This window comes from Rana temporaria, chromosome 1, assembly GCF_905171775.1.
Source record: "Rana temporaria chromosome 1, aRanTem1.1, whole genome shotgun sequence".
NCBI lineage: Eukaryota > Metazoa > Chordata > Amphibia > Anura > Ranidae > Rana > Rana temporaria.
The window spans coordinates 668,312,409-668,337,125 of NC_053489.1; the positions used below are offsets into that span (position 1 = coordinate 668,312,409).

Genomic DNA, 24,717 nt, shown 5'->3' on the forward strand with positions numbered 1-24,717 from the left:
TGCAGAGATCGGGGGGTTACACACAGAGTGCAAAGATGGGGGGGTGTTACACACAGAGTGCAGAGTTCAGGGGGGGTTACACACAGAGTGCAGAGTTCAGGGGGGGTTACACACAGAGTGCAGAGTTTCATTGGGGTTACACACAGAGTGCAGAATTTCATTGGGGTTACACACAGAGTGCAGAGCTGTCACTTGTAGACACAGAAACCAGACTTCTGTGTTTACAAGTGATTGTGGTGAGCAGGCACCAAAGGGTCTTAGCCAGAGGTGGTGGAACTGAGTTCCACCAAGTTCCCCCTAAAATAAAGCCCTGGAATTTAGTAATTTGGCTTAGATCTACTAAAAAGACTCTTTATAACTTGTTATTGTTGCTTATTGCTGCATATAAAGATGTCTACATTGTATCTGATGATGGCTTTTTGTTCTTCTTCTCCACAGTCTGGTAAACATTTGGATGATACGGCCTCGGAACTTTACCAGCTTTAATATCTTTTTCAATATCACTATAGAGGATCTGACCGTTGACCACAGAAGATGATTCCGTTGACCCAATGCCTTCTAAAAGAGTGTTTGCCCCCGATCTTTGACTTCTCCCGAGTCCCTGGCACGCCATGACCCCTACTATCTGCCTGCTCTGTTCAGGGCTAAGGGACAGTTGCCATATTAGGAGCTGAGGGATGGCCTCTTTGGACCTGCCTTATCGGTGTCCGAGGTGCGGAGAGCACAAGCGTTTCAGGAGCCTGTCCTCACTGAGGGCCCACCTGGAATACAACCACACCTATGAGACCCTTTACGTTCTGTCCAAGACCAACAGCATTTGCGATGCTGCCGTCTTCCCACTGACCAGCGAGGCCGCTTTGTTGACCCCAGCCCACCGCCGGGAAGTCTTTGAAAGCACATCGTTCCAAGGCAAAGAGCAGAGGTTCACTCGGGACTTAGTTCAGTCTGAGGAATTTAGCCCGACGTCCCCTCGATACACCCAGGAGGTGGAGATCCCCCTTGGAGAGATATTCACCAAAACCACCATGGCAACCTCTCACACCCCACCGCCAGCAGCTGTGGCGGCTGCTGCCGCGGCCTCCGCCGCCGTGGATGCGGCCTACGAAGAAGGCCTGGCACGGCTGAAGGTGAGAGCCTTCGAGAAGCTCGAGGTGGACAAGCGACTGGAGAAGCTGACGGAGGAGGTGGAGCAGAAGATCGCCACGCAGGTTGGGAGACTGCAGGTAGAGCTGGAGAAGAAAAGTTCGGAGCTGGAAAAGGCCAAGCAGGAGAGTATGAGGCTGGGCCAGGAAAAGCAGGAACTGGAGGACCGGGCCTCGGAGCTCACCAGGCAGGTGGACGTTAGTGTGGAAATGTTGGCGTCCCTCAAGCAGGACCTGGTCCAGAAAGAGCAGGAACTGGGCAAGAAACAGCAGTGAGTATTTATCTGAATAGTTGTCTTCTATATCATTGCGATGGAAACCTGTATGGGGAAAAAGATGGCTGCCATTGCTGACCTTCTAAGAACTTTTTCAGCCATTGACTCGTATCAAGCATGCAGATTAGAATGTCAGAGATCTGACTTCATTCTGGGTCAGTGCCTCAGAAACTGAAGTCACTGGGTTGGCATGACGGCCAAGCAATTGTCATTATCAGAAAGAGACCTCAACGATGGCAGCCCTCGTTTTTTTCAGTTCGACTTTAATGTTCTATCTTTCTCTGGCCACTGTGGTCAATTCTAAATGTGCCGTGAAGAATTTTTGTTTTTTATATAATTTTTTAGGAGTGATAATGCGGTTGACAATGAAGGTAACCACAACATTTGGCCAACATAACGATAGAAGAATAACAGTATTTTTTGTGATAGTATAGTTAAGATTGAACTGGTGGTACTGGGTCCAGTGCGTTGGATGGATGGCAGTTAGTCTGTTATCTAGCAGTTGGGGGCGGAGCCTTGGCCAATTGACTATAAAATGAAGTTTAGATGGGTGGTAAAAGCTCAATTGGAGGGTCATTAGGTCTGGTCTTGATACCTTTGAGTTTATGGGAAATATTGTACCATGGATTGTTGGGTGTCAGTAAGCAAGGTTTGAAAGAAAGATTCCCAAACACCAAAACATTTGTGGATCTGTATTTCCTTATGTAAGGAGGTCTCCATCCATTCCATGCAGAAAACATAAGGCAGCTTTGTGAAGTATCTTATAGTTGGTATGGTTTGAGCTAGTGTCTTGTTGTCTCTTTAGCCACTTGCATACCGGGCACTTATACACCTTTCCGGCCCAGACCAATTTTTAGCTTTCAGCACTGTTGCACTTTGAATGACAATTGCGCGGTCATTCTACACTGTACCCAAACTACATTTTTATCATTTTGTTCCCACAAATAGAGCTTTCTTTTGGTGGTATTTGATCACCTCTGGAATTTTTATTTTCTGCAAAAAAAAAAAAAAAAAAGACCGAAAATTTAGAATTTTTTTTTTCGTTTCTGTTATAAAACATTGTAAATAAGTACATTTTCGCCTTCACTGATGGGCACTGATGGTACTGCACTGACAAGGTGGCACTGATGGGCACCGATAAGGTGGCACTGATGTGGTGGCATTGATGGGCACTAATATGCGGCACTGATGGGCAGCACGGATGGGCACTGATAGGCGGCACGGATAGGCGGCATGGATGGACAAGGATAGGCAGCACGGATAGGCGGCACATATGGGCACAGATAGGAGGCACGGATGGGCACGGATAGGTGGCACGGATAGGCGGCATGGATGGGCACTGATAGGCGGCATGGATGGGCACTGATGGGCGGCATGGATGCGCACTGATAGGTGGCACGGATAGGCATAGATGGGCACTATCGTATGTGTTGTACTAATGGATGCCAATCAGTGCCAAACAATGCCTGCAAATCAGTGATGCCCATTGTGGGCACTGATTGGCATCCATTTTTTGTGTCATTGTCATCCCTGGTGGTCTAGGGTGGCATACCTGTGTTTTTTTTGCATCCATGGTGGTCCAGTGGGCATCCTCGGGGGGGCTGTGCTGATAATCGATCAGCACAAACCCCCCCTGTCACAGGAGCAGCCGATCGGCTCTCCTCTACTCGCGTCTGACAGACGTGAGTGAGGAAAAGCCAATTGCCAGCTTTTCCTGTTTACCACGTGATCAGCCGTGATTGGACACGGCTGATCACGTGGTAAAGAGTCTCCATGAGACCTTGATCGGTGTTGCGGGGTGTCAGACTGACACCCTGCAACAACGATCGCCGCGATGCACGCCCCCGGGGGCGCGCAGCGGCTCAATATCCTGAGGACGTCATATGACGTCCACTCAGGATATTGAAACCACTTTGCCAACGTCAATTTGTCATTGGCGGGCGGAAAGTGGTTAAAGCGTATGTAAGCCCTAATAATGAGTGTGACGAACCCTTGTCCTCAACAGAACTTTGTCTGCCGTCAATGCTTCCTTTGTCCAGAACTAGCACTATCCAAGACTCATTAACCCACCCAGGTACCAGACAACACCAGTGTAGAGTAACAAACTGATTTATTATCACACAGACAGAGACAATAAAACAATGGAATACAACCACACCCCAAACAATCTCAGCAAAGGAGTCCAACAGCATGAGACAACACACAATATATAAATATATACAAGGTTCCGGTGCGGCTATAAAGAGAGTCAGTCTAGTACAGATCATAGTGGGGTTCTCATTCACCTTGTACCCCTATTAGAGACACAGGGGCCCAGATTTACAAAGCACTTACGCCGACGTATAACAAGTTACACCAACGTAAGTGCAAATGTGCGCCGTCGTATCTGTGCGCCAGACCCACAAACTAATATGCGCCTAAAAACAGGCTACACCCCGCCGACGTATCTTGCTTACGCAGGCGTAGAGTGGGCGCACATTTAGGCTGGGCGCATGGTGCCGCTCCCATTGATTAGCCATTCAAACATGCAAATGAGGGAAATACGGCGATTCACGAACGTGCGTGTTCCCGGCGCAGGCTACGCGAGATGCGCGTAAGTTGTAAGTTATTCCCCATAAAGGAGGTGCAACCCAGCAACAGACATGCTCAGATCTGCACCAGGGAACACAAGCCGGCGTATTGTGCGTTGGACGTGTGTCTGGCTGGGCGTACGTTATTTTCACGGCGTACACAGTGATCCGGCGTAGCTTAGGCAGTTGTGCCGGCGTGGTTATGAGCAGGCGCAGGGGGGTGCGTCCATGTCACGGCGCATGCGCAGTTCGTGATACGTACCTGTCTGGCGCTCGGCCGATCATTTGCATGGGGTCACGCCTCATTTGCATGGGGTCACGCCCACTTCCACCTACGCCGGCGTACGCCTTCCAAACCCACGCCATGTTGGCGCAGCGTTGGGAGCACTGGCTTGCTGAATTCAATGCTTGCCTCTCTGCGCTGCGTTGGCGTAGCGTACAGTGTTTGCTCTACGGCGGCGTAATGTGCGCCTTGCTTTCTGTGAATCTGGGCCAGGGTGATTTACACATACGAGGGGTCAGGGAAGCTGGACATGGAGTTTCCAGAGCTCTCCAAGGTAAGCTGAGTTCCACAAACCCCCCACCCAAAGTGACTCCTGTCACAATGAGCTTCTCTTATTTGTTCCCTTTCAGTCTGTTAAGTATACCACTGAAAGGGCCAGATTCTCAAAGAATCTGCGTTGGCGTAGTGTAAGCCATTTACACCACGCCACCGCAACTTACTGGAGCAAGTTCCGTATTCTCCAAGCACTTGCTCCGTAATTTGCGGCGGCATAGTGTAAATGGCCCGGCGTATGGCCGCGTAATTCAAAGGGGGCGGCATGTATTCAAATTAAGCGCGCCCCCGCGCCGATCGAACTGCGCATGCGCCGGGCGGAAAAATAGCCCAATGCGCATGCTCCAGCTCACGACGGAAAAGGTCAATGACGCCGACGTGAGCGTCATTGACGTAAAGTCGTATTCGCAAACGAGTTAGTAAAACGACGTAACCGACGGAAAAAGACGACGCTGACCCGACGCCATACTTAACATGGCATACGGCGGACTGGCGTAAGGTTACCCCTCATATAGCAGGGGTAACCTTACGCTTACGGAAACGACGTAAACGGCGACGACGCGGCGCAAATTTGTCGGCGCAAAATCGGCGTATCAGGCTCATTTGCATAGTCAAATGAGAACTGAACGTAAACGCCACCTAGCGGCCGGCGTCGAATTACATCTAAGATCCGACAGTGTAAGTGACTTACACCTGTCGGATCTTGGCCGTATCTATGCGAAAATGATTCTAGGAATCACTCGCATAGATACCCGGGCTCAGAAACAGAGATACGACGGTGTTTCCTGAGATACATCCTCGTATCTCTTCTGAGAATCTGGCCCAAAGTGTTTTGTTATACACGAAAGATACCTGTTGATCCTGCCAGGAATCCAGTGCTGTCCTGTGTCCTCTGCTGTGTTATCTCAAATGAAGTTATCAGTACTGCCCAGTACACCTCCCCATATTTTACAGAGATAAGGGAGTCATCTGTAGTCCGGTCTTAGGGTGACACTGATGCTCTGCTCCCTCCATAGATACAGTGCAATGAGTGAACGTTGTCACTCTAGGGCAGGAGGTGTTAATGACAGGATCACCAGGTCATCCTGAGGAAGGGAAACCAAACCCGGTGAATGTAGTGAGTGCTACTTTTCCTCCCCAGTACAGACCTCTCTCCCCCAGTACAGACCTTTCCTCCGCAGTACCGAACACAAACCCCCCAGTTCAAACCTGTTCCTCCAATACAACTTTTCCTCCTCAGTACAGACCTCTCCCCACAGTACAGAGCTTGTTTCCACAGTACAGAACACAGACCCCCAGTTCAGACCTATCCCCCCACCAATACAGCACTCTATTTCTAGTACAGACCCCCCCCCCCCCACCAATACAGACCTCTCCCTCTAGTAAAGACCTTTCCTCCCCAGTAAAGACCCCCCTCCCTGTACAGACCTGCCCCCCTGCTCCCCAGTACAGACCCCCAATCCTGCAAGTACAGACATTTCCTCCCAAACAGAACACCCAGTACAGTCCACAGGCCCCCAGTACAGACCCCCCCCAGTACAGACCTTCCTCCGCAGTACTGAACACAGACCCCCAGTTCAAACCTGTTACTCTGGTACAACTTTTCCTCCCCAGTACAGACCTCCCCTCTAGTACAGACCTTTCCTCCACAGTACAGAACACAGACCCCCAGTACAGACCTCCCCCCCCCCACCAATATAGACCTTTCCTCCACAGTACAGAACACAGACCCCCAGTACAGACCTCCCCCCCCCCCCCACCAATATAGACCTTTCCTCCACAGTACAGAACACAGACCCCCAGTACAGACCTTTCCTCCACAGTACAGAACACAGACCCCCAGTACAGACCTCCCCCCCCCCACCAATATAGACCTTTCCTCCACAGTACAGAACACAGACCCCCAGTACAGACCTCCCCCCCCCCCCCCCACCAATATAGACCTTTCCTCCACAGTACAGAACACAGACCCCCAGTACAGACCTTTCCTCTACAGTACAGAACACAGACCCCCAGTACAGACCTTTCCCCCCACCAATATAGACCTTTCCGCCCCAGTATACTTTGCTATCTACTAAACCATAATAGAACCAGTAAAACAAGAGTATACAGTTGTGTTCAAAATTATTCAACCCCCACTGAAATTTATTGTTTTGGCCAGTTTGACATTGATTTTGATCATTCAGTCATCCTGCTTACAATTAAATCAAAGAGGCACGTGTAGGTCAGACAAATATAACATAACATTTATAATGAAATAACCACAAATGTCTTTTCTGTGCTCACATCATTATCAGTTTTATTCAACCCCCAAGTGACATTCAATCTTAGTACTTAGTACAACATCCTTTTACAGTTATAACAGCTTTTAAACGTGAAGCATAGCTTGACACAAGTGTCTTGCAGCGATCTACGGGTATCTTCGCCCATTCGTCATGGGCAAAAGCCTCCAGTTCAGTCACATTCTTAGGCTTGCGCACTGCAACTGCTTTCTTTAAGTCCCACCAGAGGTTCTCAATCGGATTTAGGTCTGGTGACTGCGATGGCCACTCCAAAATGTTCCAGCCTTTAATCTGCAACCATGCTCTAGTGGACTTGGAGGTATGCTTGGCATCATTGTCCTGTTGAAAGGTCCAACGTCTCCCAAGCCTCAGGTTTGTGACAGACTGCATCACATTGTCATCCAATATCTCCTGTTACTGAAGAGAATTCATGGTACCTTGCACACGCTGAAGCTTCCCTGTATCTGCAGAAGCAAAACAGCCCCAAAGCATGATTGACCCCCCGCCATGCTTCACAGTAGGCAAGGTGTTCTTTTCATCATAGGCCTTGTTCTTCCTCCTCCAAACATAGCGTTGATCCATGGGCCCAAACAGTTTCATCAGTCCACAGAACACAATCCCAAAACTTCTGTGGTTTGTCCACATGACTTTTGGCATACTGCAGTCGACTCTTCTTATTCTTTAGAGACAGCAAGGGGGTGCGCCTGGGAGTTCTGGCATGGAGGCCTTCATTACGCAGTGTGCGCCGTATTGTCTGAGCAGAAACTTCAGTACCCACATCTGACAAATCTTTTCTCAGTTCCTCAGCAGTCACACGGGGACTTTTCTCCACTCTACGCTTCAGGTAGCGCTCAGCAGTCGAAGTCAGCATCTTCTTTCTGCCACGACCAGGTAGCGTTTCAACAGTGCCCTTTGCCTTGAATTTGCGAATGATGCTTCCTATGGTGTCTTTTGGTATGTTTAACATCTTTGCAATCTTCTTATAGCCATTGCCCTTCCTGTGAAGAGTAATCACCTCTTCTCTTGTCTTCCTGGACCATTCTCTTGACTTCACCATGTTTGTAACCACACCAGTAAATGTCTAGAAGGAGCTGAGTATCACAGTCATTTTAAAGCTGCCTAATTAATGCTTATTAGGCTTTATTGCTGCTCCCTGACATCCGCAGGTGTTTTCAATACCTGATTGAATACACTTCAATGAACCTCTGTTCTTCAGAGTGGTAGTCTTTAAGGGGTTGAATAATTGTGTAAATGAAGAATTCACAAAATAAACATTTACTACTGTATTACAAAACCAATTGATGTCATTTTAGTTGCATATGTTTCTTTAAGAAGTCCTTGTAGGATTGCATTCTGAATACAATTACAAATGTACACTAAATTCCCTAAAACCCTTTACAGCATTGGGGGGTTGAATAATTTTGAACACAACTGTAAAAGACAACGCTAGCAGTGGGGGTTTGCTTTGGGCACCAAAGGTTGTGTACCTTGAGGACCTGCTTGGTTCTCTACATCCTCTTGCTGCTGCAAATCGTCAATTGATAGCAAAATACAGAAAAATTTACCCCCCCCCACTCCACATTCTCATTATTCACATTGTTTTGCAGTAAAATACACTTTCAGCTGGCTTACAGTCAGAACAATAGAACCTCTGTGGTGGTCTCTGTGGTGGTCTCTGTGGTGGTCTCGGAGTGACTCTGTAAGAAAACAATGGGGAGTTGTAGTCACATCGGGATGATCTGTACCCCGGACGGTGGGTACCAGTCACAGAGCGCCCCCCCGTGTACAATGCATAATGTATCATTTCATCACAGAGTCACAGCCCCCGTCTCTGCGGGATTTATTAGAGATGCAAATCACTCTTTTGCTAACAATGGGCCAGATTCACGTAGAATCGCAGCGGCGTAACGTATCCTAGATAAGTTACACCGCCGCAATTTTTAATCGCAAGTGCCTGATTCACCAAGCACTTGCGATAAAAACCTACGCCCGCGGCCTCTGGCGCAAGGCGGGCCAATTCAAAAGTGCCATTTAAATTAGGCGCGCTCCCGCGCCGGACCTACTGCTCATGCTCCGTTTCCTAGCTCCCGCCGTGCTTTGCACGCCGTGACATAATTTTTTTGAACGGCGACGCGCGTAGCGTACTTCCGTATTCCCGGACGGCTTACGCAAGCGACGTTGATTTTTAAATTTCGACGCGGGAACGACGGCCATACTTTAGACAGCAATTTGTTAAGGCACCAAAAAAAAAGTGTAACTATGCGACGGGAAACTTGACTACGGACGACGTAGCGAACGCGAAAAACCGTTGTGGATCGGCCGTAACTCCTAATTTGCATACCCGACGCTGGTTTACGACGCAAACTCCCCCCAGCGGCGGCCGCGGTACTGCATCCTAAGATCCGACAGTGTAAAACAATTACACCTGTCGGATCTTCTGGCTATCTATGCGTAACTGATTCTATGAATCAGTCGCATAGATAGAAACAGAGATACGACGGCGTATCAGGAGAAACGCCGTCGTATCTCATTTGTGAATCTGGCCCAATTTTAAAACTTCACACGGAAAAGTTAAGCTTTTCTGGACCAGAGCAAAAATTCAACGGGCCAGATCCACAAAGAACTTACGGCGGCGTATCTATTGATACGCCGCGTAAGTTCTACGATGCGCCGTCGTATCTTTGTTTTGTATCCACAAAACAAGATACGCCTGAATGTGAGCTAGATCCGACTGACGTTCGTCTTAGTACGCCGTCGGATCTTAGGTGCCTATTTACGCTGGCCGCTAGGTGGCGCTTCTGTTTATTTCCGCGTAGAGTATGCAAATTAGCTAGATACGCCGATTCTCAAACGTACGTCCGCCCTGCGCATTTTTTTATGACGTTTACGTAAAGGCTTTTTTCGCCGTAACGTTACCCCTGCTCTATGAGGCGTACGCAATGTTAGGTATGGACGTCGGGACAGCGTCGAATTTTCCGTTGTTTGCGTAAAACGTTCGCGAATAGGGCTTTGCGTAAATTACGTTCACGTCGAAAGCATTGACTATTTGCGACGTGATTTCGAGTGTGCGCACTGGGATACCCCCGCGGACGGCGCATTCGTCGTTAAAAAAAACCACGTCATTTACGTGGGGTCATACCAGATTACCATACAACACGCCCACTCCAAGCCGGCTTTGAATTACGCGGGCTTAGGCCGGCAGATTTGCGTTGCGCCGGGCCGCATATGGGAGCAAGTTCCTTGTGGATACCCTAGGAGCCACTCTTATTTATGGCGGCGTAGCGCATATGAGATGCACTACGCCCGCCTAAATATAACGCCTGTTTTTGTGGATCTGGCCCTAGATATCCACACTGGGCCTGATTATTCGACTACAACTTTTGCATTACTTTACCACTTCTGGGCCGCCCACCGTCTATTTACGTCGCTACTTTGCCTTTAAGTACCGGGGTTATGGCACCAGATAGCTGTCATGACCCCCGGGATTTTATTAAACGGCGGGCCGTCCGATTTCACATAAAAGTGTTTTTTATGCTTTAAAATGTTACAAACAAGTAATTCTGTCCTGATGTGCACTAATGAGGTGGTACTGATGGGACAGCACTGATGGGCATTGATGGGCACTGGCAGGCTGCACTGATAGGCTGCCCTGAAAGGCACTGAGAGGTGGCACTGATAGGCGGCACTGATGGGCAGCACTAATGGGCACTGATAGGCGGCACTAATAGGTGGCACTGATAGCCTGCACTGATAGGTACTGAGAGGTGCCACTGATGGGCACTGATAGGCGGCACGGATGGGCAATGCCGATCCTGACCTTCCTGGGGCCCTAAGCAAAATGACATGTCACATTAAAGTTGAGAATCGGGGGGGGGGGGGGGGTGTTCTGCTATCGGAAATGACATCTTACATTAAAAACCCTTTCACACTGGAAACGCCTATAGCGGAGCGTTAAAATAGCGGTAAAACACCGCGATTTTACCGCGTTTTTACTGCGTTTTCAATTCATTACAATGGAGAGGGGCGTTTTTTTCAGCGCTCAAAAGCTGCTCCAAAGATGCTGCTTGCAGGACTTTTCTCAACGCTCCTCCTGTGCAACGCCTCAGTGTGAAAGGGTCAATTGAGATGCATGGGCAGCGTTTTATGAGCGTTTTAATAGCGCTATTTTTACCGCAAAAACGCACCAGTGTGAAAGGGCTCTTAAGTGAGAAGCGGGGGGTGCTGACTTCTTACCTCTTCTCCCATGCAGCCAGCGAGTTGAGAAGCGGGGTGAGGGGTCGAAAACTACTTCTCGCCAGGCGGGGCCTCTAGTAATTTGGGGGGCCCTCTGCAGCTTTACGGGGCCCTAAGCGGCTTGCATAGTGAGCCTATAGGGCGCATCGGCCCTGCTGATGGGCACTGATAGGCTGCACTGATAGTCAGCACTGATAGGTACTGACAGGTGGCCCTGGGGGGCACTGATTGGCAGGGGCACTGAGAGGTGGCACTGATAGGCAACACTAATGGGCACTGATAGCCTGCACTAATAGGTACTGAGGGGTGGCACGATTGGGAACTGATAGGTGGCATTGATGGGCACTGATAGGCTGCACTGATAGGTGGAACTGAGAGTTGGCACTGATGGGCACTGATTGGGGCCCTGAGTGCTAGCCCTGATGGGCACTGGTTGGCGGCACTAATGAGCATTGATAGGTGGCACTGATAGCCTACACTGATAGGTACTGAGAGGTGGCACTGATGGGCGACACTGTTGAGTTCATGTACCAAATTTAGGAGCCAACCGCGTTTTGCGTTACGTGTTTTGTCTTGCAGAAAACACCCAGCAAATGTGCGGCTGCCACCTGCATTTGGGGTGCCACGAAGAAATAATGGCGCTGAAAGCACGTTGTGCTGTTCAGCGTGTTTTTCGCACATTTTCAGACACATGGGCAGAAATACTAATTTCTGTGCCCAAGTGTGAACGGGGCCTGAAGGGGGTCATCTGTGGCAGGGCCTGTGGTTAGCTTATGAAAAGTTCTCTGTAATGAAGACACAGGCCCGGATTCAAGAAGCAATTGCGCCTGTGTAACCATAGTTACGCAGCGCAATTGCTTACTTGCCCCGGCGTAACGAATGCTCCTGATTCAGGAACCTCGTTACGCCGACTGCAGCCTAAGATATGCGTGGCATAAGGCTCTTATGCCCGCATATCTTAGGCTGCATTCTTGCGATGGCCGCTAGGTGGCGTTCCCGTTGTGCTCAGCGTATACTATGCAAATTGCATACTAACGCCGATTCACAACGTTACGCGAGCCCTGCGTACGCAGTTTACGTCGTTTGCGTACGTCGGGTTTCGCGTAAGGCTGCTCCTGCTATTAGCAGGGGCAGCCAATGTTACGTATACCCGTCGTTCCTGCGTCGCAAAATTTTAAATTTACGTAGTTTGCGTAAGTGATTCGTGAATGGCGCTGGACGCCATTCACGTTCGCTTTGAAGCAAATGACGTCCTTGCGACGTCATTTGCCGCAATGCACGTCGGGAAAGTTTCCCGACGGAGCATGCGCTCTACGATCGGCGCGGGAACGCACCTAATTTAAATGATTCCCGCCCCCTACGGGATCATTTAAATTGCGTGCATTTTGCCGGCGCGCCCACGCAATTTACTGAGCTACTGCTCCATGAATCAAGGGCAGCGCAGTAAATTTGCGGGGGCACAGGGCAAAAACGTTGCCCTGCGCCTCCGTAAAAAAAGTGCAAATCTATCTGAATCCAGCCCACTATGGGCTAGATTCAGATAGCCCGCCGTAACTTTGTGCAGGCATAGCGTATCTCAGATACGCTACGCCGCCGTAACTTAGTGAGGCAGGTTCTGTATTCACCAAGAACCTGCGCCCTAAGTTACGGCGGCGTAGCGTAAATCTGCCGGCGTAAGTGCGCCTAATTCAAATTGTGAAGAGGTGGGCGTGTTTTATGGAAATAAAACATGACCCCACGTAAATGACGTTTTTGACTAATGGCGCATGCGCCGTCCGTGAACGTAACCCAGTGCGCATGCTCCAAATTAACCCGAAAAAAGCCAATGCTAAATTACACACAGCCCTATTCGCGAACGACTTACGCAAACGACATAATCGACAGAAAATTCGACGTCCATACGTAACATAGGATACGCCTCATATAGCAGGGGTAACTTTACGCCGGAAAAAGCCTAACGTAAACAACGTAAAAAAATGAGCCCGGTGGATGTACGTTTCTGAATCGGCGTATCTACCTAATTTACATATTCCTTGCGTAAATCGACGGAAGCGCCACCTTAGGGAAATCTATGCGTAACTGATTCTATGAATCAGGCGCATAGATACGACCCACAACTCAGAGATACGCCGTCGTAACTCCGTTGTGAATCCGGGCCCATGTGCGTGTAAAGGCAGGTGTCCCAATCATTTTAATAATATAGGCCCAGATTCTCGTAGAATCACGCAAAACTCAGCGGGCGTAACGTATCTCATTTACGTTACGCCGCCGCAAGTGTTACTGGCAAGTGCTTTATTCACAAAGAACTTACCTGTAAAGTTGCGGCGGCGTAGCGTAAATCACCCGGCGCAAGCCCGCCTAATTCAAATTAGCCGGGTAGGGGGCGTGGAGCATTTAAATTAAGTGCGTTCCCGCGCCGATCGAACAGCGCATGCGCCGTCCGCAAATTTTCCCAGCGTGCATTGCTCCAAATGACGTCGCAAGGACGTCATTGGTTTCGACGTTAACGTAAATTACGTCCGGCCGTATTCGCGAACGACTTACGCAAACGACGTAAAAAAATTCAAAACTCGGCGCAGGAACGACGGCCATACTTAACTTAGGATACGCCGCACTTACCCCTCCTATAGCAGGGGTAACTTTCCGCCGGAAAAAGCCGAATGCAAACGACGTAAAAAAAAAAGCGCCGGGCGGTCGTTCGTTTCTGAATCGGCGTAAATGCTCATTTGCATATTCGACGCGTAAAAGATATGGAAGCGCCACCTAGCGGCGGACGGCCGGACTCAGAGATACGACGGTGTATCAGGAGATGCGCCGTCGTATCTCCTTTCTGAATCCGGCCCAGTGTCTTTGCAGGGAACATTTTTTTGTTTTTATATTTTAGTGACACTTTAGAGCCACGCATGATAAAGTAGATTTCCGAGGCACCCGACTGCCCCAAGATACCGCCATCGCCCGGCATGTCTATAAATACCAAGACTCCGCCAGACCTCAGCGTGAGGAGCCGACATTCCCACGGGGGGTGTTTTTTATTATTATTTATTTATTTTATAGTGAGGACAAATGCACTTTAGTTTGAAGATGTAGAGAATGTCCATTAACCTCTTCAAGCAAATGTATTTCTTGCTCCTACATCACGGGACACAGAGCCTTAATTACTTAATGGGTTATGTAGTCACCACAGGTGATTGGACGCTGGCAAACCCAATTAACCACTTAAGACCCGAACCTTAAGGCAGCTAAAGGACCCGGACAGTTTTTTGAGATTCGGCACTGCGTCGCTTTAACTGACAATTGCGCGGTCGTGCGACGTGGCTCCCAAACAAAATTGTCGTCCTTTTTTCCCCACAAATAGAGCTTTCTTTTGGTGGTATTTGATCTCCTCTGCGGTTTTTATTTTTTGCGCTATAAACAAAAATAGAGCGACAATTTTGAAAAAAAATCTATATTTTTTACTTTTTGCTATAATAAATATCCCCAAAAAATATATTAAAAAGTATTTTTTTTCCTCAGTTTAGGCCGATACGTATTCTTCTACCTATTTTTGGTAAAAAAAATCGCAATAAGCGTTTATCGATTGGTTTGCGCAAAATTTATAGCGTTTACAAAATAGGGGATAGTTTTATTGCATTTTTATGAATTTTTTTTTTTACTACTAATGGCGGCGATCAGCGATTTTTTTCGTGACTGCGACATTATGGCGGACACTTCGGACAATTTTGACACATTTTTGGGACCATTGTCATTTTCACAGCAAAAAATGCATTTAAAATGCATTGTTTACTGTGAAAATGACAATTGCAGTTTGGGAGTTAACCACAAGGGGGCGCTGAAGGGGTTATGTATGACCTCATCTGTGGCCCAGATTCACGTAGGAGATACGACGGCGTATCTCCAGATACGCCGTCGTATCTCTGAGTCTGAGCCGTCGTATCTTGGCGCCTGATTCAAAGAATCAGATACGCCAGAATTTCTCTAAGATACGACCAGCGTAAGTCTCCTACGCCGTTGTATCTTAACTGCATATTTACGCTGGCCGCTAGGGGCGTGTACACTGATTTACGCCTAGAAATATGTAAATCAGCTAGATACGCCTATTCACGAACGTACGCCCGGCCGACGCAGTACAGATACGCCGTTTACGTTAGGCTTTTTCCGGCGTAAAGTTACCCCTGCTATATGAGGCGCAGCCAATGTTAAGTATGGACGTCGAGCCAGCGTAATTTAGGTTCACGTCGAAAGCATTGGCTTTTTGCGGGTTAATTTGGAGCATGCGCACTGGGATGCTTTCACAGACGGCAAATACGCGCTCCCTATGTGAATCTGGGCCTGTGTTTCTAACTGTAGGGGGGTGTGGCTGTAGGTGTGACGTAATTGATTGTGGTTCCCTATATAAGGGAACACACGATCGATGACGGCGCCACCGATCGCGGGACTCCAGCGGCGATCGGGTCCCGCGGTCACGGAGCTTCGGACCGGGTCGCGGGAGCGTGCCGCGGGCGCGCGCCCGCGACCCATGGCTGGGCACTTAAAGAGGACGTACCTGTACGTGCTTGTGCCCAGCCGTGCCATTCTGCCGACGTATATGTGCAGGAGGCGGTCCTTAAGTGGTTAAAATTGAGTTCCTCCCCTATATAACCCCTCCCAAATGGAGAGTACTTCAGTTTTTTCGCCAGTGTTAAGGTGGTTGGTCACGTTTAACATGTGCTAAGAAGAAAAATGCTCTTTTGATGGTCTGGCTGCGGAGGCCTAGGAGCTCTACAACCGGATCCATTCCTCTGGCTGATATAAAAGGCCTAAGATGGTTGGTAGTCGGACCTCGTGTAAGAAGAAACAAGGTTTGCCTGTAATGTCTCTCTGTGGAGGTCTGGGCTCTGGGATCCAGACTTTGGTGTACTTATACATACGTGGCACGAAAAGTTTCTGGCAGAGTCTTCTACAGGTCCAGGTATGAGGTTTTCTCTAATAAAACCCTATGTAAACCTGAAGGTTGGCACAACTTGTCCGCCGTGATGGGTGAAAGCTGGAACTACTTTGATGGGACCGGCGCGGGCCGGCCGGTAATTGAGGCCGCGGCTTTGCGGCCTTTACAGAAGGAAGCTGAGGGGTGCAGAAGGCCGCAAAGCCGCGGCCTCATCGCGCCGGCTGGTAATTGAGGCCACGGCTTTGCGGCCTTCACAGAAGGAAGCTGAGGCCTGCAGAAGGAATCTAGGAGTGGCCATCTTGTGGTGGCCGTTGGCATTACAGGTTACATTCCATTACATGGAGCAAAAAACAGCAGTTCTCATGTGTTTTTTCACTGCCATCTCCTTCCCTCTAATTAGAACCCCCAAACATTATATATATTTTTTATTCTAACACCACTAGAGAATAAAATGGCGATCGTTGCAATACTTTCTGTCACGCCGTATTTGCGCAGCGGTCTTACAAGCGCACTTTTTTTTTGGGAAAGAATACAGTTTTTTTAATTAAAAAAATAAGACTACAGTGAAGTTAGCCCAATTATTTTTTTCATATTGCGAAAGATAATGTCACGCCGAGTAAATTGATACCCAACATGTCACGCTTCAAAATTGCGCCCGCTCGTGGAATGGCGACAAACTTTTACCCTTTAAAATCTCCATAGGCGACATTTAAAAAATTCTACAGGTTGCATGTTTTGAGTTACAGAGGAGGTCTAGGGCTAGAATTATAGCTCTCGCTCTACCGATCGCGGCGATACCTCACATGTGTGGTTTGAATACCGCTTACATGTGCGGGCGCCGCTCACGTATGCGTTCGCTTCTGCGTGCGAAGCTCGGCGGGACGGGGTGCGTTGTTTTGGCTCCTAACTTTTTTAGCTGGCTCCTGGATCCCATAGCAAATTTGTCAAACCCTGCTATAGACCTTCGTACGTGGGCGCCGCTGAGGCCCGTAGACCGCGCATCTGTTTATTCAGCGTGCGCCATCAGGTGCCCATGTAAAGTGTATGGAGGACGTAGGGGCTGCACGTACACAGTCCTTCATCCTAATATGACAGGCGTGCAGATAAGCAAATGAACGCCGTCTGGGCTCGGGGGCCGCTCACGCGCACGCTTGTCATATTAAGATGAGTGAATGTGTCGCTGCAGCCGCTGTGCCCTCTATACACTTGCACGGGCTGCCTGCACCAATTAATCAAATGACTCCATGCAGGGAGGAGGGGGCCCTATGGTTTTATATTCCTGGAGCTCAGCTTTGAGGTTCCATCTGCATTGTGCATTTCATAAAGGCGCGTGCGCTGTTGCTGCACGTTATTCATTTTAACACACCACAGCACATTCAAAAGCAGACACGCCCCCCTTTTTTTTTTGCAATGCACTACAATGCAGGTGGAGTGCCATTAAAAAATACACTGTGGGGTGGATTCAAGAAGCAATTGCGCCTGCGTAACCATAGGTTACACAGCGCAATTGCGCACTTGCCCCGGCATAACGAGTGCTCCTGATTCAGGAACCTCGTTACGCCGACTGCAGCCTAAGATCTGCGCGGCATAAGGCTCTTATGCCCGCATATCTTAGGCTGCATTCTTGCGATGGCCGCTAGGGGGCGTTCCCGTTGTGCTCAGCGTATAGTATGCAAATTGCATCCTAACGCCGATTCACAACGTTGCGTGAGCCCTGCGTACGCAATTTACGTCGTTTACGTACGGCGGTTTTTGCGTAAGGCTGTCCCTGCTATTAGGGGGCAGCCAATGTTACGTATACCTGTCGTTCCCGCGTTGCGAAATTTGAATTTTACGTAGTTTGCGTAAGTGAATCGTGAATGGCGCTGGACGCCATTCACGTTCACTTTGAAGCAAATGACGTCCTTGCGACGTCATTTGCCGCAATGCACGTCGGGAAAGCTTCCCGACGGAGCATGCGCTCTACGATCGGCGCGGTAACGCGCTTAATTTAAATGATTCCCGCCCCCTACGGGATCATTTAAATTGCGCGCTCTTGCGCCGGGGCATTTTGCCGGCGCGCCCGCGCAATTTACGGAGCTTCTGCTCCGTGAATCGAGGGCAGCGCAAAAAAATTGCGGGGGCGCAGGGCAAAAACGTTGCCCTGCGCCTCCATAAAAAAAGCGCAATTATACCTGAATCCGGCCCTGTATTACCAAAAGTATTGGTACGCCTGCCTCTACACTCACATGAACTTTAACCACTTCAGCCCCGGAAGAATTGGCTGCTCAATGACCTGGCCATTTTTATTTTTTTTGCGATTCGGCACTGCGTCGCTTTAACTGACAACGTGGCGCCCCAAACAAAATTGACGTCCTTTTTTCCCCACAAATAGAGATTTCTTTTGGTGGTATTTGATCACCTCTGCGGTTTTTATTTTTTGCGCTATAATCGGAAAAAAAGAGCGACCATTAAAAAAAAAAAAAAACACAATGGCCCGGATTCTCAAAGACTTACGACGGCGTATATCCAGATGCGCCGTTGTAAGTCCGAATGGCCGCCGTCGTATCTATGCGCCTGATTCGTAGAATCAGTTACGCGTAGATTTGGCCAAGATACGAACGGTGTAGTCTCCTACGCCGTCGTATCTTGGGGTGCATATTTACGGTGGCGCTTCCGTTTATTTCCGCGTCGAATATGTAAATGAGCAAGATACGCCAATTCACGAACGTACCTACGCCCGTCGCAATTAGTTACGCCGTTTTTTACGTAAGACATACGCCGGCGTAAAGATAAAGCTGGTCTCTAGGTGGCGCAGCCCATGCAAGGTATGGACGTCGGAACAAGCATATCTTTTTACGTAAGTCGTACGGGAATGGGGCTGTGCGTAGGTTACGTTCGCGTCACAGGCATTGAGCCAGCGTATCTTTGGGCGTAAATACGACGTGATACCGAGCATGCGTGCGCATTTGCGCCGTTCGTTCGGCCATGCATCTACATGGGGTCACGCTTAATTTAAATACAACACGCCCACGACCTGCCTACTTTGAATTACGCGCGCATACGCCGGCCGATTTACGCCACGCCGCCGTAACTTAGGACGCAAGTGCTTTGTGAATACAGCACTTGCCTCTCTAAGTAGCGGCGGCGTAGCGTAAATAAGATACGCTACGCCCGCGCAACGTAAAGCCGCCCTACGTGAATCTAGGCCAATATTTTGACGTTTTTTGCTATAATAAATATCCCAATTTTTTACTTTCGTTTTTTTTCCCCTCGGTTTAGGCCGATATGTATTCTACATATTTTTGGTAATAAAAATTCACAACAAGCGTTTATTGATTTGCGCAAAAGTTGAAGCGTCAAAATAGGGGATAGAATTATGACATTTTTATTATTATTATTTTTTTTATTTTTTACTAGTAATGGTGGTGATCTGCGATTTTTATCGGGACTGCGACATTATGGAGGACATATCGGACACTTTTGACACATTTATACAGCGATCAGTGCTATAAAAATGTACTGATTACTGTAAAACTGTCACTGGCAGGGAAGGGGTTAACACTAGTGTGTTCCCTAGTGTGTGTTCTAACTGTGGGGGGAGGGGCCTGACCTAGAGGAAATGACAGATCGTGGTTCCTAGTTATTAGGAACTGCTGATCTGTCTTCCCTCACAGAACAGGGATTTGTGTGTTTACACGCCCACACCCCCCCTGTTCTGCCTCTCGTGCCCACGATCGCTCGAGGGCGGCGGTCATCAGCACCCCCGCCATGCAGCTGGCGCGCGCGCGCTTGCTATGCTTCTTAAAGGGACTGGCGTGCAGTTACGACAGTTCGCGGGATTGTGCCGATCAGCAGTCGTATAGCAACAGCGGCTGGTCGGGAACTGGTTAATGGCCTCCCAGTCTTAGTCCGTAGGGTTCAATATTGAGTTGGCTCCGCCCTTTGCAGCTATAACAGCTTCAACTCTTCTGGGAAGGCCGTCCACAAGGTTTAGGAGTGTGTCTATGGGAATGTTTCACCATTCTTCCCGAAGAGCATTTTTGAGGTCAGGTACTGATGTTGGATGAGAAGGCCTGGCTCGCAGTCTCCACTCTAATTCATCCCAAAGGTGTTCTATTGGGTTGAAGTGCAGGCCAGTCAAATTCCTCCACCCCAAACCCGCTCATGGATCTCGCTTTGTGCACTGATCCAAATCATTTGGTGGAGGGGGGATTATAGTGTAGGGTTGTTTTTCAGGGGTTGGGTTGGCCCCCTTAGTTCCAGTGAAGGGAACTCTTGTTAAGGGGTCAGCATACCAAGACATTTTGGACAATTTCATGCTCCTAAGTGTGTGGGAACAGTTTGGGGACGGCCCCTTCCTGTTCCAACATGACTGCGCACCAGAGCACAAAGCAAGGTCCATAAAGACATGGATGAGCGAGTTTGGAGTGGAGGAACTTGACTGGCCAGCACAGAGTCCTGACCTCAACCCGATAGAACACCTTTGCAATGATATAGATAGAGCGGAGACTGTGAGCCAGGCCTTCTCATCCACATCAGTGCCTGACCTCACTAATGCTCTTCTGGAAGAATGGTGAAACATTCCCATAGACACCCTCCTAAACCTTGTGGACGGCCTTCCCAGAAGAGTTGAAGCTGTTATAGCTGCAAAGGGCGGAGCCAACTCAATATTGAACCCTCTGGATAAGACTGGGATGCCATTAACCACTTCCCGACCGCCGCATGTAGATATACGTCGGCAGAATGGCACAGACAGGCACATTGGCGTACCTGTACGTCCCCGCCTTTCCGCGGGTCGGGGGTCCGATCGGGACCCCCCCCCGCGCGCTACATGCGGCGGTCGGATTCCCGCGGGGAGCGATCCGGGATGAGGGCGCGGCTATTCGTTTATAGCCGCCCCCTCGCGATCGCTCCCCGGAGCTGAAGAACGGGGAGAGCCGTATGTAAACACGGCTTCCCCGCGCTTCACTGTGACGGCGGCATCAATCGAGTGATCCCTTTTATAGGGAGACTCGATCGATGACGTCAGACCTACAGCCACACCCCCCTACAGTTGTAAACACACACTAGGTGAACACTAAATCCTACAGCGCCCCCTGTGGTTATCTCCCAAACTGCAACTGTCATTTTCACAATAAACAATGCAATTTAAAAGCATTTTTTGCTGTGAAAATGACAATGGTCCCAAAAATGTGTCAAAATTGTCCGATGTGTCCGCCATAATGTTGCAGTCACGAAAAAAATGGCTGATCGCCACCATTAGTAGTAAAAAAATAAAAAATAATAAAACTATCCCCTATTTTGTAAACGCTATAAATTTTGCGCAAACCAATCGATAAATGCTTATTGCGATTTTTTTTTTACCAAAAATAGGTAGAAGAATACGTATCGGCCTAAACTGAGGGGAAAAAAATGTTATATATATTTTTAGGGGATATTTATTATAGCAAAAAGTAAAAAATATTGCATTTTTTTCAAAATTGTCGCTCTATTTTTGTTTATAGCGCAAAAAATAAAAACCGCAGAGGTGATCAAATACCATCAAAAGAAAGCTCTATTTGTGGGAAAAAAAGGACGCCAATTTCGTTTGGGAGCCACGTCGCACGACCGCGCAATTGTCTGTTAAAGCGACGCAGTGCCGAATTGTAAAAACCCCTTGGGTCATTTAGCAGCATATTGGTCCGGTCCTTAAGTGGTTAAACTTCATGTGCGTGTAAAGGCAAGTTTCATTCCCCGACTTGTTCATTCCCCGACTTAGTTGGGGTAGACGGTTCACTTTGGTGGTGGTGGGTCAGCCCCGCCCTGTGACCTTTGATCTCTGGGAACCCGCCTTCTGACCTTTGACCTTTGGGGGAGGTCCCTGTTCCAATTCCTGAGTCCTGGCCATATTCTTCAATGGGAAACCCTAACCCTAACTTTTGGTAATCTAGTACCAATGCAGCGTGATTCGGCCTTAAAGGAACATTTACACCTTTGGGTTCCGGCCCCTTGCTGGTCGCGCATGAACCTCACTCATTTCAAGTCGGCAACAAGCAACGGTGTGCCATTGAAGGTGGATGCAATTGCGACGCGCTAACAGGTGTTTGGACACGAGGTGTGAATGACCCATTTACCTGCCCTACTTCTATGCCATCAGATAGCCCCGGCCACTGGCTGTGACCGCGAAACGGTTAACAAACGGCAGACATTTCCTCCCAGCCGAGGCGAGCGCGACTTCACCTCGTTTGCATGACGCAGGAGACTCGGAGGTGTTAATTCCCTCCTTTGATCAGAGTTATAATTATAGAGAGCGGCACGGCGGATCTGATAACCCGGCATCACCGAAGCTGAGACCTTTCCGCGTTGGGAACCTACCTCCGGGTCACCAGGGGGACCATGCTGATAAAGATAAAGGCAAATGTTAGCTTTTACCATCTTTATCCTTCATAACCTTGCATGATTAACTTTACTGAGTCAAAGAACGGCCTGCCTCGGCTCCTCCTGCTGACGCGTTTCACTCTGCAATAGCTCTTAGTTGTAGAATGGGTGCTGGTGCTTGGTGATTGGTCAGTCACTGTCACATTGGAGCGGGAGGAAAAAGTCCTCAGCTTTGTGTACGCTTGAAGTTTTAACTTGGATGGTGCTTAGAGTTTCTTTGAACCCTAACCCTAGCATTAGCCCTAAACCTTTATCCCTAACCCCTAACCCACTCTAACCCTAACCTACCCTTACCCGACCCACTCTAACCCTAACCTACCCTTACCCAACCCACTCTAACCCTAACCTACCCTTACCCAACCCACTCTAACCCTAACCTACCCTTACCCAACCCACCCTAACCCTAACCTACCCTTTCCCAACCCACTCTAACCCTAACCTACCCTTACCCAACCCACTCTAACCCTAACCTACCCTTACCCAACCCACCCTAACCTACCCTTACCCAACCCACTCTAACCCTAACCTACCCTTACCCAACCCACTCTAACCCTAACCTACCCTTACCCAACCCACCCTAACCCTAACCTACCCTTTCCCAACCCACTCTAACCCTAACCTACCCTTACCCAACCCACTCTAACCCTAACCTACCCTTACCCAACCCACCCTAACCTACCCTTACCCAACCCACTCTAACCCTAACCTACCCTTACCCAACCCACCCTAACCTACCCTTACCCAACCCACTCTAACCCTAACCTACCCTTACCCAACCCACTCTAACCCTAACCTACCCTTACCCAACCCACCCTAACCTACCCTTACCCAACCCACCCTAACCCTAACCTACCCTTACCCAACCCACTCTAACCCTAACCTACCCTTACCCAACCCACTCTAACCCTAACCTACCCTTACCCAACCCACCCTAACCTACCCTTACCCAACCCACTCTAACCCTAACCTACCCTTACCCAACCCACCCTAACCTACCCTTACCCAACCCACTCTAACCCTAACCTACCCTTACCCAACCCACTCTAACCCTAACCTACCCTTACCCAACCCACCCTAACCCTAACCTACCCTTACCCAACCCACCCTAACCCTAACCTACCCTTACCCAACCCACTCTAACCCTAACCTACCCTTACCCAACCAACTCTAACCCTAACCTACCCTTACCCAACCCACTCTAACCCTAACCCACTCTAACCCTAACCTACCCTTACCCAACCCACTCTAACCCTAACCTACCCTTACCCAACCCACTCTAACCCTAACCTACCCTTACCCAACCCACCCTAACCCTAACCTACCCTTACCCAACCCACCCTAACCCTAACCTACCCTTACCCAACCCACCCTAACCCTAACCCTAACCTACCCTTACCCAACCCACTCTAACCCTAACCTACCCTTACCCAACCCACTCTAACCCTAACCTACCCTTACCCAACCCACCCTAACCTACCCTTACCCAACCCACTCTAACCCTAACCTACCCTTACCCATCCCACTCTAACCCTAACCTACCCTTACCCAACCCACCCTAACCCTAACCTACCCTTACCCCTTACCCAACCCACCCTAACCCTAACCTACCCTTACCCAACCCACTCTAACCCTAACCTACCCTTACCCAACCCACCCTAACCCTTCATAACCCTGCATAAACAACTTTATTGAATAAATGACGCGTTTCACTCTGCAATAGATCTTAGTCGTAGAATGGGTGCTGATGCTTAGTGATTGGTCAAGCACTGTTACATTCGAATTTGGATAAAGTCCAAAGCTTCGTGTGAGCTTCAAGTCACAACTTGGATGTTACTTTGTTTTTCTTTGAACCCTAACCCTATCTCAAACCCTAACCAAAACCCCTAACCTGCCCTTATCCCATCCCACCCTAACCCTTCATAACCCTGCATTAATAACTTTACTGAATAGGAGTCAAAGCATGGCTTGCCTAGGCTCCTTTAGCTGACACGTTTCACTCTGCAATAGATCTTAGTCGTAGAATAGGTGCTGATGCTTGGGGATTGGTCAAGCACTGTCACATTCGAGTGTGGATAAAGTCCTCAGCTTCGTGTGAGCTTTAAGTCACGACTTAGTGTTTCTTTGAACCCTAACCCTATCTCCAACCCTAACATAAACCCCTAACCTTCCCTAAACAAAATCCCCACCCCTACCCTAACCCTTCATAACCCTGCATAAACAACTTTATTGAATAGGAGTCAAAGCATGGCTTGCCTAGGCTCCTTCAGTTGACACATTTATCTCTGCTATAGATCTTAGTCGTTGTCACATTCGAGTGTGAATAAAGTCCTCAGCTT

The 24,717-nt window shown here is 48.9% G+C and overlaps 1 protein-coding gene across 1 annotated transcript in view; it reads left to right on the forward strand.

Moving 5' to 3' along the window:
• Positions 1 to 453: 453 nt before the first annotated feature.
• Positions 454 to 24,717, forward strand: part of FBXO41 (F-box protein 41) — a 118,816-nt gene continuing 94,552 nt past the window's right edge. Inside the window, exon 1 of the mRNA XM_040335587.1 lies at positions 454 to 1,414. Coding sequence (XP_040191521.1) covers positions 678 to 1,414 — 737 coding nt within the window. The 5' untranslated portion in view covers positions 454 to 677. The remainder of the gene's footprint in view (positions 1,415 to 24,717) is intronic.